A 15,005-nucleotide genomic window follows, 5' to 3' on the forward strand; every position below is an offset into this window, starting at 1 on the left:
GTTATCATTTCTTAAATCTCAAATTCAATTCAGTTTTTTCTTACTAAGTTATGCAAACAAAAATTGTACAATGCTTCAATCCAGAGAACAAATTTAAATCGCATTAAGACATTAAGTACAGTGGTAAACAACAAATATATAAAGAACAAAGCCGGGGTGTTTGTTACAAAGACGTTAAAGGTGGTTGTTACCACACACCATATACCATAGTAAGATATCATAGTTCTAACAATAATCATTGCCTTTTTCAATAATGTTACTGAACAAATCAATAAAAAGTTTGGAAAGAAAACTTTGGGCGATCCATACGTAACGAGAATTTCACTATTAATCAGGACCGTCAGGCCCTTTCAGAGCGTTCCTAAATAGAATACACGGCTGTGATAAGTTTGAGTCAATTTCAAAATAACCCGTCCAGGTGTCTAATAAAACGGGCAACAGAAACGTGCAACTTGTTTTGCAACATTGCTGACCATTCCTGCAAAACGAGTTGAATAGCGATGTTGCGCGTTTTACCACCAATATTCAAATCTCTTAACAACCTAATTTGTTGCCAGATAGGTTTGATGTGGGTGGTAAAACGCGCAACATTGCTGTTCAACTCGTTTTGCAGGAATGCCGCAAGACAAGTTGCATTTACTACATTTTTAGCGGTTATTCAAGGGCAGGTTCTACCCTAAAATGATCTAAAATTACATGTCTTAAATCACTGAGAACAGTTATGGCAAATCATTTGTAAAATATATGTGAAACAGAAATATCATGGATGGTGTAGATTACAAAGCTGTACCCAGATTTTCTGTTGTGATTCTCTAATAAACACCGCGTTTTGTCTGCTTAGGTGCGGCGGTTATTCGAGGGCGACATATATATTGGGGAATTGTAAAATTAAATACTAACAAAACAGACAACCATTTGGGATGGCCCAAGTAGACTGAAAAACAAAAACAAAAATCTTATGCAATAATCACATCCACTAAAATTCATACCTTAGTTGAATTTTGTTGTGATGTGATGACATAATCTAATCTGTGCAATAATTAATAACATAAATGAATAACTTTGGTCTCATCAAAAAAGGAATTTACTTCATACATATATGTCCGTAATTGGCCTTCCAACAGGCCCTGTTAGCACTAAGCAAAATTTTGTTTGTTTTGCAAAAAAATCTGTCATCTGGAAGGCGTTCCTAGTGCGAACGATTTTTTTTCACTGACCAAAATTTTCTCAACTGACACCAAAGTTCACAAATGCCATCGAGAAGATTTGAGAGCCTACAATTTTTTTGTCAGGCAACAACCTCCTTTGTTCCTCGACAGCTATCCTTTGTCGGGTCATCTTATTTCGCGAACATGATCAATCAAAGTTGCTTTACTTGGCATTTCTGGTTAGACGAAAAAAATTCGCGTGTCTCAGATGCGAACAAGGTTGCAAAAACAAAAAAACTGGTGAGTACAAAGTTTTCAAATTTTTTGCAGACGCCAAACTCTATTTTTTGTCGTTGTGCGAACAGGACCTAAGGCTGTATATTATTCTACGACTGATTTGTTTCTTATCCTGGGGAAGGGGGGGATCCTGGGGATGGGAGGACTCCCTTATTTGGTCTATACAAGGATGAGCGACCGGGGTATACATGGTATACTTTTATAGCCTCTCTGTCCGAGAAAGAGAATGCAAGTCTAAGTGAGCTGATCGTAAAAACGTTCTTAATTTTCCCAAAAGGAACATCTGACCGTGTTTCTTATCCATTGCTCTAAACAGGGTTGTAACAAAAACAAGACGTTGTCCTCCGCAGGGTTGGTATTTCAGGCTTCTCTTTTCTCCTACTCCTCTTGCCCAATTTTGGTACTAATGGCCACGCCCCCATGTTACCCCCCCCCCCCTTCCCAACAACCACTTCTTACAGTACTACATACTATAACTTGAACTACTGCCAAGAATATTCTGGGGCTAACCACTAAACAGAATTCAAATAAGGTTCTATACCATTATATTATGGTTTAAATAATTAGTTTTGATCACTAGAGTTGCCAGAGGGCCTTGTCTCAGTCTGCTTTCTTTCCTCTTCCACCTTTTGTTCCACTTTTACAGTTGGTTGTTCTTCTTTAACCTTACTTTTGATGTCAAATCGAGATTCGGCTTCTCGCTTTAATTCTGAAAGAAATACAAAAAAGGTATGATTATAGAAGCCAGAGGGGGGTGGGGGGGGGGGGGGGGTAGCCAGCCCATAGACCTGTAGGCTACAAATTTTTGAGTTAATCACTCTACAGCTTGAAATAAATTCTACGTTGTTAGCGTGAGCTAAAAGCTTAAAAGCTCAAAGTGTTGGTACGGTCAGCGCATACTAGTCATTACGTGCAATTTTCAGCATATGTGGAAATGAAAGTCAGCCAGGCCTACAACTAGTCAAAAAGCTGGCTACACCCTGGGAAAGTGATTTAATTCTGGGGGGTACTCATTATAATCGTTTATACAGCAAGGCCCCGCCCAAAAGAGGTACCTTTTTCAGGCTTCAGCCATATGAAAGGGTAGGGATTTCACTTGTTGGAGTTTATGAAAGGGCAGGGAAATCTGTTATTTCAGGCAGTAAAACAGGACCAAGGGCTAAAAGATACATTTTATGGCAGTGATTCAAGAAATCTTTCTAGTTTTGTGGTTTATTCTAATTTTAAAAGACAGTGCATTTACAGCAGTTAAAAGGGATGCAAAGTTCTAAACAGGGTATGTGAAAATGGTACCATTTGTCAATAGAAGCTTTACGAAAGCCATACCTTTTCTCTCAAAAATGGTATATAAAAGGGTGGCGGGTTGGACCTTGGGGCGGAGCATCCCCATATAAAACTTTGTTGAGTACCTCGCCCCCTGGAGATTTAATACTAGACAATCCACTTAGGGGTTCTTTGTGTATTGGGAAAAACAGTGACTGTACTTACTACTTGCAAAAAGCATGGTTAGATTCTTACTCCTGTTTAATATCAACTCAAATAAGAAAGAGAAAGAATCAAAGCAGCACTTCTAGTTAGATAAGATTTGCAACCAAAAGGCAAACAGATGTGAGAGATTAGTAAAGGTTGGTGTAGTTGAGGTTACCAGGCAGCCATAGCTTACTTCTCATGTGGTTTCTGATCTTCTCCAACATTTTAGGCGGAACTTTAAATCCTTTGATTTCTTCCAGATTAAGACCTACAACATTTCTGTTGAAAGGAAATTAACAACTTAATAAGAAAAATTTAATCTTCCATACACTTTTTCTTTCTCCAAGAATGAGCTTGCATCAGGGGCAAATCCAGAAAATTCTGAAGGAGGGTTTATGCCTAGGGAATACCAACTTAACTTGCCTCCCCCCACACACACTAAAACTGATATGTGATACTGGTTACAGAAATTTCGGAGTACTTGTGTCCAGAGATAATGGCAAGGCCCTGAAAGACTGTGATAATAGATTTTAAAAGAACTAGCTCTAAATAAATAATAAATAACAAAAAAAATCCCCAGACAAATGGAAGGGCTGTCCCTGCTAAAACCAGACATTCCCAGTCGTAATTGTTGAAGCGCTTGCAAATTTTTTCTTTGAATTCCCCTTCAATGTGGGTTTTGAAGACGTTTATTCCTAACCAAACGTGTGAAACTAACATTGCAGGAACGTGAAGGAAGCAATATATGTATTCACAAAACGACTAAGTTTATCCTGTGTTTTTTGGAAGTGTTTAAACAAATTATGACTAGGATTGTAGAGCCAATGTTTTCACCAGATTAGCTTTCACTCTCTATGGGGAATGAAGTTCACACACAACATTTGATTACCACTTGACCAATCATCCCTCTTGCCAACCTTAAATTAGTCTGATCCAGGCAGGTGATAAAGGGGTTGCGCACAAAAGACAACAGAACAATACAAGAAAAGGGGGAAAAGCAGTGATGAAGCTTCTCTTTCCCTCTTTTTCATTATTTTTTCACTCCATTCTCCAATTTACATTGCTCCCCACTTAAATTTGAAAGGCTGAGACTGAAATACCAGTACCATAATAACAGCACGTGTATTAGGGGTGGAGATGACTGACATTTCAAACTAACTTCAGTGTGAACGACAACTGAGATAAAATCTTGAAATCTTAATGCTTATTACTGACCTGTAGTCTTCATGATTTGCCAGCTTTCTGATGTCATCAGCTATCATAAGAAAAGCCTACAAAAATAAATAGAGTTTATATCTTACTAGTACATAGACTTCATGTTTCTGCATCACTCTCGCTTGATTGTTGTTGTCGCTGTTCCTGCATTTTTTTTGCCAACACAAGTAACTTTATCATACTTTATTCGGTGCCTTTATAACAAAAAAAAAAAAACTTTGACGATGATAACTTCAAGATTTTACTACTATACATAGGCATTAATAGGAGGGTCAAACTTTAATAGGTGTCTGTTAAAAGAGGGTACTGGTAAAAAGTATGATAATAAACTTTCATTAATGCTACACCATAAGATGCCTATGTATCTCATTGATTTATTGAATGTTGCACAGCTTTGCTACAAAATTATTGTTTCCTAACATTCAAATTGAACAATACCACACTGTATATTCTAGTAACCTGAAGCAACACACCTTTCCTCCAGTAATGGGAAGTTCATTTTGTTCATAAAGCCACAGCTTGTCATCAGAATCACCAGAATACTAAAAGAGAAGCCAACAAACTTACAATGTATTATGAGACTTTCTTTTCAAGTGAAAATCATATTATCATTTCTTTCTCACGTAATGTTCAACAGTATCTCGTGTAAGTAGGATGAGTATGATTGTCCGGGTAAACGTAGTCCTGAATAGGACTGCTGTTGACAGTGACTTAACCAGTGATGGTGACTTAACCCAAGATTTTCTGTGCTTAATCCAAGCTCTTTACCTAAGCCTTCTGCTAACAACAGGACAGGACTGATGCTACTTTTTGAAGTGAGTAAATGGTGTTGTTAAGAGATCATGTTTCCAGCGAAGTAACAAAGACTCATTTTTTAAAAGGTCGAGAAAAATCAATGGTCTAAGCCTACTGACAGGCAAACTTGACTTGCCATGGGCCAACTATTATTTCTCTTATTATTTACCTTCACTTCAGCTTTGTTCCTGAATTACTGGCTTACCAAAAAAAATGACAAAAAGTAAAAATGTTTCACATGAAATTTTTAAAAATCAATTTTACCTTGAACAGCTCTGGATGCCTGTAATAAATCTTTCCCCTAGTTGCAGCCATACCAAGGGCCCTTAATTTATCAGAAATACAACAAAATAAGTACTGTAAGATAACAGTGTTTCTCTCAGAGCAAGATCAGAACCAACAAAGGCAGTTTTATAGAAAAATTACTGGTAATGATGATGGAAAAAAATGTGTAACTTTTACAATACAATTTACTGCAACAAATAGTACTTTTTTGGTAATAAAAAATAAAAGATCCTAAAATGTACATATAAACCAAGGAGGCCAAAAAACAAAACAGAGCCTAAATGAAGCAACTAGGAATATTGCTTCCACCACCTGACCTGCACCTGAATGGGATGCTGGTCAATCACCGGGTTAACCCTCTAACAGTACATGTACTGTACGTCACCCATCAACCTATTTAAACTCCTGAGGAAACAAAAAAAACTGGAGCAAAGTCAAGGTGTTAACTTTTGAAGCCCCAATATCCAGATACAAGTTCTTCAAACTGTTCTCCATACATTTCTTTAAAGAATTCATCAAAAGAATTGGATGAGATCAAAGCTGGTTTTTAACTTTTTCATTTGACTGTAGTATTGACTTAAAAGGTTAACCACTCTGCCATTACACATCATTGAGTAACAAAGGCTCTTTCTTTGTTTTTCTTTTTAAACAACAGTTCCCTATATTTTGATGTTAATGTATAACTATGCAACGTACTTGTTTGCTTTTACACCCATCACAAACTCTGTATTCTCATTAAGTTCATCAGGCTTCCACTGAAAAATAACAACAAAATCACAGGAATATAATTTGTCAGACAAAAATTTATGTGTTAGAAAATTTATGTGCTAGAATACTACTATTGACTTCACTTAAAGAAATTAAACAATATAATATGTAAAGGTTAAAAGAAGGAAAGGAAGGAAGGCAATTAAAATGACACACAGAATAAAACTATGAATTCTTCCGAAAAAATTATATTCAAAGACGTCAATGTAAAAAAAATAGGTTGAGCATTCATAGTGAACTAGGTTGTGAGCACCCTGATGTTAAAAATTACAAAGAAGTTAGTCTATTTGGCATTTAGGTCTACAAGGATGGGATTTCTCTTAAGTTAAAACCCATTACTGAAATTATAGGTCTATCAACACTTGTTGCAGAATGTGCAGTGTATCTCTCATTTCATGACGGAGATAATAAGCTAAACTTACATCAAAGGTGATTACTCTGGATTCCAATTTGTTTGACTTGGCTGGTGATGACTCATCACTAAAAGCAATAAAAAAAATAGGTGGTAACAAAGGATCAGTTCCTCAATGCAACTTCTATTCACTTTAAACCACGATAGTGATAGACTTAATAGAAAGTTTTCTTGTAATTCTGTGAGGAGTAAGAGTTAGGAGTAAGTAACAGTTTGTGCAACCTTCTCATACTGCTACACTAACACTTTTGTTGCTATGACTACGTGCAGTATATTTTGTATGATTGGTGCAATAATAATATTGTCATATACTCGTACAGTACATTTCAACACTAATCGACAGAAACTTATTTCATAATAGTCAAATTACACTTTGAGTCAATACCTTTCTTTGTCTGGATCAGGTCGCGACCTCTTCTGCAAAATTAAAAAAAAAAAATGTTGCAAGACAAGTGCATCAGGTGTATAGGAAAAGCTAATTCCATGACCTCAGTTTTAAGAATAGTACACAAACCTTTTTCACAACTGCTGGGCTTCCTCCCCTTTCATATCTCATCTATAAAAAAATTAAATCTTTCTTTAACAAGAAGCACTGAAAAATTATATCTACATCTTCAGTTATTGACTGGCTAATTCACTGCACCAATACAGCAATAAATACACGTGGTTTCTTCATGACTGATGCTTATTGGTTGTTGTGATCATTAGGAAAGTTGAAAAAAGTTCAGCATGCATAGCGATTTTATAGAAATAACTCATAGGGCCTGTCTTCATTGAGGCGGGGAACGCTAGGCAGGTGAGGTAACCTGCTTAAGTGGGATAACTTGCCTGTCCATATAAACTCATGTTACTTTGATCACATTTACATGGTAGGTGTGGTGACTATATGAGCCATTATATGGACAGGAAGGTTACCTCACCTACAGGGGCTCCCTGCCTTAATGTAAACAGGCCCTTAGTAATCAGCAGAAGCAATCACAATATGAATACCCAGCAGCAACCACTGCTACGATAGATTGTAGTTCTATCAACTGAAATTTCTTTTAAGAAGTGAAGTGGCTATATAAAGCTCTAGAGTGAGTAACATCATGACTGCCTGATGGGCAGTTGCTTGATAATATTGAAGAGAAATCAATCAGGGTGTGCTCACAAACTGTACAATATATCTGTTGTGGTTCAACTTTATCCTTGGATTTAGGTAATAAACTTTCCCTTTAATAATAATGAGTTTGAAACAAATATATGGTAAGAAATGGAAAAACTTAAGACATTCCTTCAAAAAAACCAGAAGATATGTTGTGGTTCAATTTTCTTTTAACATCACCAAGGGGTACAATATGATCTAGAGATCATAGAGCTTTTTAAATGTCAAGAAACTCACACACTCAGTGCAATTGTTGTTAGAGCGATTTTCGTATGATCTTGAAAAATGGTTTCGGTAAGTGTTCGTTATTTGTTTTATCAACCAATGGATGAAAAGATCAAAACATGGACTCTTTGTTTTCATGCCAAAGAAAACCCTAATGTGGAGAAGGCATTGTTCTATTGGCCAATTGTGTTGCGGTGTGACGTCAAAGCGAAGTATCGCTTGATTTCTAGAAAGTTCTCAGGCATGAAGTTTTTTCACCTGAGCGTTCGCTTAACCTGGAACCAAAAGCCAAATGTGCTTGTATCCATTAAATAAACCAATCAAATTGCTCTACTTCCATTCATTTTTTGTTTCTACATTTTCATTTCAAGCTCATACGAAAATCACTCTAATTGAGAAAACAAACTAATAGCAATATTTTCCTACCCTGTTGTCTGGGTGAATTTTGTTGTCCATTCTGAACAAGACCTTAGCCTGTTGAACACGGGGATTTCATTATTTTAATAGCTCTAATGCATGTTTAGGTCAGTAAGCAAATTGCACCACTAAGCCTCATTTTGAAATAGTGTAAAGCAACAGAGTTTTGCATAAATGAATTTCCATGTCTTTTAGAGTTGAAAAGAATATCCATGCACAAAATAAATAGTGCAAATGCAAAGAATTTTGCTTAAAAGTGAGGTTTGGTGGTGAAATTTGCTTGTCTGATGTAATCATGCATAAGGGCCAGTAGCTAGTCAGGGTAAAGCCAAAATTTAATATACTTAAAATTTCATAATATTAAGACATAAAATGTAACTGCTGAAGTCAGACATTAAAACATTCATGATACACTGCGGCTTACACTGGTGTCCATCCTTTAATCCACGACACCAACATGCAAAGATTTTGATAAAAGATCAAAGCATTTGCCCCTTGTATATCATATGCAAGCAAAAATAAGATATGCCACCTCTCTCTCCCCAGCCCCCACGTGCATTTTTTGCATCACCTTTTACAGCACAACAGCACTACTATACTGTAGCCTGGAAGAGGCTATCTCACTCCTAAGGTGAATGATGGAGTCTTTTAACCTTTAAGTCCCAATAGGCCATTTGCACTAAGAGGCATCATTTTTATGAAATGAAAGTTATATGATTTTGCCTTCGAAAAACGATTAGCGCGTCATATCTTAAAGAAAATAATAGTGATTTGGTTTGTCAAACCAGCACCATTATCTTAAAATGAGTAAGTTCGTAGCTGGTCACGTGACCAAGATGTGATTTTTAAGATTAGGAATTACATCTTTCAGAAGACAAATTTTGCACTTAAAGTTCAAGGGAAATGTTGAAAAGATGATGTGGTAACGCTTACAGCACATCTGAGCGCAACTATCAAACGTTCAACAAGATAGAAGCAAAAAGTAGTTTTGGCCGCCATGTTGGAGGGCAAGAATATGCCCTCCAACATGGCGGCCAATACAAATCATACTGCTTTGTCGAAAAATCAAAGTGCCATAAAATATCTCCCTTAAATGCGTTTCCCCTCAAATTTCGGGTGTAAGATAATTTTTATGTGCTCTGTCAATTTATGGCATCAGCAAGATTCCAACTCATTGTTTAAAGGAAGCATTGGTCACGCGACCTCTTAGTGCAACTGGCCTATAGTGACCAACAACAATTTTCTGCAAACAATATCCATACATTGTCAAGAGATAAAGTTACGAGAATTAATAAAATGACCACCAAAGAGAAAATGCCACGATCTTTCATCAAATTCTCTCAACTAATTCTTACAGAAACTGTATGGAGATCAGTTTGGAGAATTTGCATGTGAATATTGGGGCTTAAAGGATTAAGTTGGTTCTAAAATCCCCTGTCTGATGAAACGTCTTTGGTAGTATTGTTACAGTACCGTAATGGTACTAATTTTAGGGGGCATTTAAAAAGTAAATATTTGGATATCTGTCCAGTTTTGACTTTGGCCTGTTCTGGGTCCAGTGAAAAGGTTAAGGTGATGGGGAATTGTGAAAGACAATAAGTCAGGACTGTAATTGTTTTTATACGTTTGTATGCTGCAGCTTGAACTCTGAACACTCCAGTTCAAAAATGACTCAACGTCACCAGGGCTAGACTAGAATGGGTACCAGAAATTTTACTAAGAGTATTGGTACCTCATCAAGGCTGCGTCTTAACACAGCTTTTATCTGTTCCTCTGAGACAGGTTCACTTGTGTTGTCTTTGATGTTACGTGCAGCCATGCGAAACATCTGGCAAAAGAAACAATTGATCACCTTTGAATGTTTTGAACCTAGGCATTATTTCATAAGAAGGTGGAATATGATCATCTGGGTGAGTGTAATCCTGAATATGACTGTTGTTGATAGTGACTGATGTTTTGACAACCTGTGCTGGAGTCATCTTAAGGGTCAATCTAAGTGTATCATATCAGTATTCAACTCTGGATATTGACCTGACTGGTCATTTAAGTTGTGACATTATTGGCTATCTTCTCATTTATCTATTAACATGTGCTGCACTGGTAAAACAAACCTCCTGGTAGCTCTTCAAAACAGACTCAATTTCCGCATTGAGCGATGGTTGCAAGGCTGCTCGAACAAGTTCTAGGGCTTTATTAGCACTAACTGTGCTTCCCCTGTGAATAGGAAATAACAATAATGTAAGCCACTTGATTACAATGTCTTCCAAACTTGACTACGGTGGAAAAAAAAGTTTCAGTGTCTCTCTCTATTGTGAGTAGCCAATGCTTCAGTAATGAGAGGATGAAAACTTTTACCAATCACAAGAGCTTTCAGAGAACCCTGATCTCAGTTTCATTTCAATGATAAAAAGGAATGCAATGGAACTTCTTAGGTTGTACCTTCAGATATGATTCAGCGTTCATACAAAAAATTGCAACTATTTTTCAAGGACTTTTCAAGGACCACATTAGATTTTCAAGGACCACCTACTAGGAATACAATTTCACAGATTGTGTGATTCCAGAAAATATCCATACCCCTTCCACGGATGGTTCTTCCAATTAGACCCCCCCACCCCCTCGGAATTTTCGCTCCTGAGGGGTCATATATAACCCCCTACCCCCCAGGAATTTCCTATTTTCCTTTTCATGGCGTTTATTTGCCGCATTTAGAGATTATCGACCGTGTACCGTTTAAAGTTAACTGTTCTCATCTTAAGACACAGTTTTTTATAATCTTTAACCTATTTGTAATTTTTTACAAAGCAATTTATATTTCTTACGCAGGTAGAGCATGCTTGATAATGAGCAGTCTCTCTTTTTTATTAGTCCATCCAGCAAAACGCACGAGGCACGAAAACAGAGATTAATATGTTTTTGTCATCTCAAGAAAACATTTACAGCATAACTTCAAATTTGAACTATTCATTGAAATAAAACTATATGAACATTTTCAAATTTCAAAATGAATCTTCTTTTAATACAGGCAAAGTTTATCAGTAAATCTTCGGCTTCTGGTCCCAAAGTTGATTTCTGATACTGTAATTAAGTTTCAATAATGTACACATCTAGTCTATTAGTCAGTTTCATCTCAAAAGCAACATTTACAGCATAACTTCAAAGTTAAAAGAACAAAATATGCAAACATTCATTTTGAGTCCCATATTTGAATCGATTCATGTTCAGAAATGAACATCAGTGAAACATGATCTATTTCGTTGCTTAGCATGTGATCGAAAGTCTCCTCGACAAAGAAGAAACAGATCATTAATATTTTTGGGCAAAAGTTGATTTGGCTTGAAGTCTGTTCGACAAACAGCTTGCCTTCAACGGTACTTTATTAGAAGTCAATAATAAAATACAGCAAAGCTCTCATTTGGGTTGTCACGCAACGCTTTGTCGCGATGAACTCCCTGAATGTCAACCGAAATTTGCATAAAGTTGTTTACACAAGCTCAAGAAATATAGTGCCGAGATAGACGACGTTTGTTCTCGATTAGCCTAAGTTTCTATCAGACTAATCTGCAATCGAGTCTGCAATCTGGATACATGTTCGACATTATTAATCGATGCGCTAAAATTTATTCCCGGAGAAGCAAGGGACCTGTTGAGAATTGCAGCGAGAATTGCGATGGATTTGCCTGAAGGACGACATTTATTTAAAGACTTCATGCCTCGTATGTCTCATACGATCGATCGCGTCTTTTACAACCCTGTGGAAAATTCTTCTCGTAGGCACCCCCCATACCCCTCGGAAATGTCTACCCTTTAGCCCCCCCAACCCTTAGGAAATTCTATTGACCATCAGTGAGGGGGGGGGGGGGGGGGTATGGATGTTTTCTGGAATCACACATTGTATATAAATGCACATTCCCAGTCCATTCTTATAAGGCTTTAAGGCTTGAACTGTTTGCTTCACTAACTTCTCTACATTTTTCAGTTCACTTGTCTTAAATTGATAGTTAATTATTGCATAAAATATTGACAACCAAAGAGCATCAAAAAACACTTTCCAGGTCACTACATTTAAAGTTGAAAAAAATTCAAGGACATTTCAAGGACTTGCACATTTTAAGGACTTTTCAAGAAAAAATGAAATTCAAGGACTTTTCAAGGACTTCCCTTAAAATTCAAGGACTTTTCAAGACTGTGTGAACCCTGCGATAGGGTCCTCTGCAAATAATCCTACACTGTAGTACTCTCCAAAAAACCTCATGCCTTTGATTTAAAAAACGTTGTTGGCAGGTATTTAAAACACAGTTGTACCTGGTGCGATTGTAGGAGGCCACAGAAGGATGCGTTCGGCTTCTGAAATAAAAAAAAGTACAGTAGAATAAACATATTTCTTCGCCTTTCTAATTTTCCTGTCAGAAACATTTGATAAAATGAATCTGTTAGCTTTTAAATACAATATTATTCAAAATGGAACAGAAAAATTAATATAATCCTGATTTTTTAATAGGGCCCTGGACATAACAATATTAAGAATAAAAAACATACCTCCTTTTTGGAAAGTTCTTTGCAGTCATGTTGAATGGATTGTTTTGTTCTTCAGACTAAAATGAAGATGAATAATAATATTATTATTAAAAACTAATTTAATGGAATGAGAAGGGGTCATTATTAATTTACGACTATAAGATAGTTAAGAAGATGAGGGATTAGGTTAACCTTTGTTCTAAAAATAATATTACTACATTTTTCATATGAATTATGTAGCACTAGCTACTGGTATATTTAATGACACAAATCACATTTTTTAAAAATTTGAGAAATAAATTCAAAACAGAGCTACTGTAAGTTTCCACAATTTTTCACAGTTGAACACAATCCATACAAGTTGCAGTTTTAAACAAACTAATAAACGTGCAAGCAGCAAAATTCAACTGGTTAATTTGCAGCTGCTGTGTTTCTTGGCAGGAACATTTCTTTAAGTTAAAGGTAACTTGTAAATAGGCAAATTTGATCAACCTTCACCTTAAATTTCTATTGATGGTACTCATTTAAAGCCTGAGGTGCTTGCCATTTATAAAAACTACCCATGTGAAAATTTTGTGCATGAACATAAAACTATAAAATTTGATGTGGAGGGAGAATGACTTGCTACAAAGTATATCGAGATCAGCTGAACACTGACTAAAAAGGGTTGAAAAATTTCATCACATTAAAACACAGCCCATATTTTCTGAAGCATTCCCAAATGGGATGAAGCGAACCATTTGCAATTCCAACAAAATTTCTGGTTTTCCCACATAAATGGTAAGCACCCCTGGTTTCCATTTGTAGGGAAGATTTCAAATGATCAGCAATATTGCTGTTTCCCTGACCATCCAGATTAGGCCAGCTTTAACAAAGCCTTGAAATCAATATTATTATATCTCTGATCATCTGGAATCATGTGGTCAGGGAAACAAATGGGAGAATCTGGAGAGTTTCTATGTTCCTGACACATCCCTTTATTCCTGTGAGGATTGACAATAATTCCCAACATTTGGAAACTAATTTTTTTACTGTAGGGGATCGAAGGGTGATTGTTTCTGCTTAATCCCAAATCTCTGAATGCTTTTTATTAGCTTTAATTTTTGCCTTTATAACTTAAAATGACAGTAGCGACAGACTCTGGGATTTTTTTCTTGTCTATATTTGTCACTTCAACTCACTGTTTTTCCTCTTTTGCTTTCCTTGTTATCTTCTGTTCCAACTTCCATGTCTCTAAAATTCAGCCTGAAATGTTATGAATTCATGTGAGCTTATACATTCTACTTAACAGCAGTTCACTTAAGCTAAAAATGCAATAAGTACTTTAGTTAGGATGTGTTTACCATCATAATTAGAAATCACTTACTATTTTAAAAACGAAAGTCATAGATGTAGATACCTATCAGACCCCTATCAACTAACAGTCAAAATACTTCCTACTGTTAAAGAATTCGATTACACTTACTACGTCGGCATTCTTCCGTTTTAAAAATGCACAGCGGCAATCTACAACTGTGATTTCATTCATGATTTGCTAAAAACTTACAACACTTTTTTTGAGAACATCTGCCCAAATATTTTAAAGCGGTGGTTCATTACTCTGCAAGTCACAAAAGACATTGAAACAGTGCCCTTTAGAAGGGAATTATCGTCCTTTGGAGAAGTCACTGCCCCAGACAAATGCAGTTGGTAAGCATAAAAAAAGAATAAGCGTGTGCGTTTGCACCACATGTTATATAAATGGAACACTTAGATTTCCTTTTAAAAGCCATACACAGCTTTCTTTCACTTTAACCATGGTTTGGGAAATTCCTCGATATATGGTAATAAATCTCCGATGATTTAGAGCTTCCATGAACGTAAAAATCGCACCGCTCAGGTGACCTTCGAGGAAGACGTGCGTGCTGTCGAAAAAGGTCCATAGAGCAAACTACTGATCTATTGAAAAGTCACACAGAATGCAATATAAATAACGGATTCTTACTTCTGTTTCCTATATTCTCTCTTAAAGCCATATCTATCGTCAGTATTCATCTCAACTTCTCGCAGCGAGTATCCCCCTGGAGTTTCTGCCATTGTTGTTCTAAAAATGGAGTTAGCCGAGCAGGACTGGTCACGACCTGAGAGACCTTGTCTTATGACGTCACATAATTACGTAAGGCTATTCCCAACCTCGTTCCCAGGGTTCTATCTTTTCTCGACCTCTGATGGTCACGTGGCTCCCAAAAACAAGGGAGGGGAAGAAGGGTAAATTGTCGCTATGGCAAAACTTTTCTGTCAGGGTCTAAGAGGATCGGAGTTTTCCACCTCG

The 15,005-nt window shown here is 36.6% G+C and overlaps 1 protein-coding gene across 2 annotated transcripts; it reads right to left on the reverse strand.

The window, feature by feature from the left end:
- Nucleotides 1-74: 74 nt before the first annotated feature.
- On the reverse strand, nucleotides 75-14,792 carry LOC140952514 (deoxynucleotidyltransferase terminal-interacting protein 1-like). 2 transcript variants are annotated; one of them, XM_073401936.1, is made up of 16 exons: nucleotides 14,679-14,792; nucleotides 13,876-13,939; nucleotides 12,716-12,771; nucleotides 12,482-12,523; nucleotides 10,288-10,390; nucleotides 9,909-10,004; nucleotides 8,186-8,233; nucleotides 6,905-6,946; nucleotides 6,776-6,807; nucleotides 6,401-6,458; nucleotides 5,907-5,965; nucleotides 5,190-5,250; nucleotides 4,604-4,672; nucleotides 4,131-4,186; nucleotides 3,109-3,194; nucleotides 75-2,154 (listed from the first exon to the last, which is right to left on the reverse strand). In XM_073401936.1, the coding sequence occupies exons 1-16, from the start codon at nucleotides 14,768-14,770 to the stop codon at nucleotides 2,009-2,011; spliced, it is 1,110 nt and encodes a 369-aa protein (XP_073258037.1). In that variant the 5' UTR covers nucleotides 14,771-14,792; the 3' UTR covers nucleotides 75-2,008. The 2 variants fall into 2 exon arrangements, with proteins under 2 accessions (XP_073258037.1, XP_073258038.1); XM_073401937.1 differs by having other exon boundaries at nucleotides 13,876-13,927; nucleotides 14,679-14,777.
- Nucleotides 14,793-15,005: the final 213 nt, after the last annotated feature.

The sequence above is a fragment of the Porites lutea genome, chromosome 11 (genome assembly GCF_958299795.1).
Source record: "Porites lutea chromosome 11, jaPorLute2.1, whole genome shotgun sequence".
Taxonomy (NCBI): domain Eukaryota; kingdom Metazoa; phylum Cnidaria; class Anthozoa; order Scleractinia; family Poritidae; genus Porites; species Porites lutea.

Coding starts and splice junctions, on each gene's coding strand:
- LOC140952514 (XM_073401936.1), bottom strand. CDS start 14,770: ATGGCAGAAACTCCAGGGGGATACTCGCTGCGAGAAGTTGAGATGAAT. Junction 13,940..14,678: donor AGAGAATATAGGAAACAGAA/GTAAGAATCCGT, acceptor ATAACATTTCAG/GCTGAATTTTAGAGACATGG. Junction 4,673..5,189: donor GGCATCCAGAGCTGTTCAAG/GTAAAATTGATT, acceptor CTTCTCTTTTAG/TATTCTGGTGATTCTGATGA.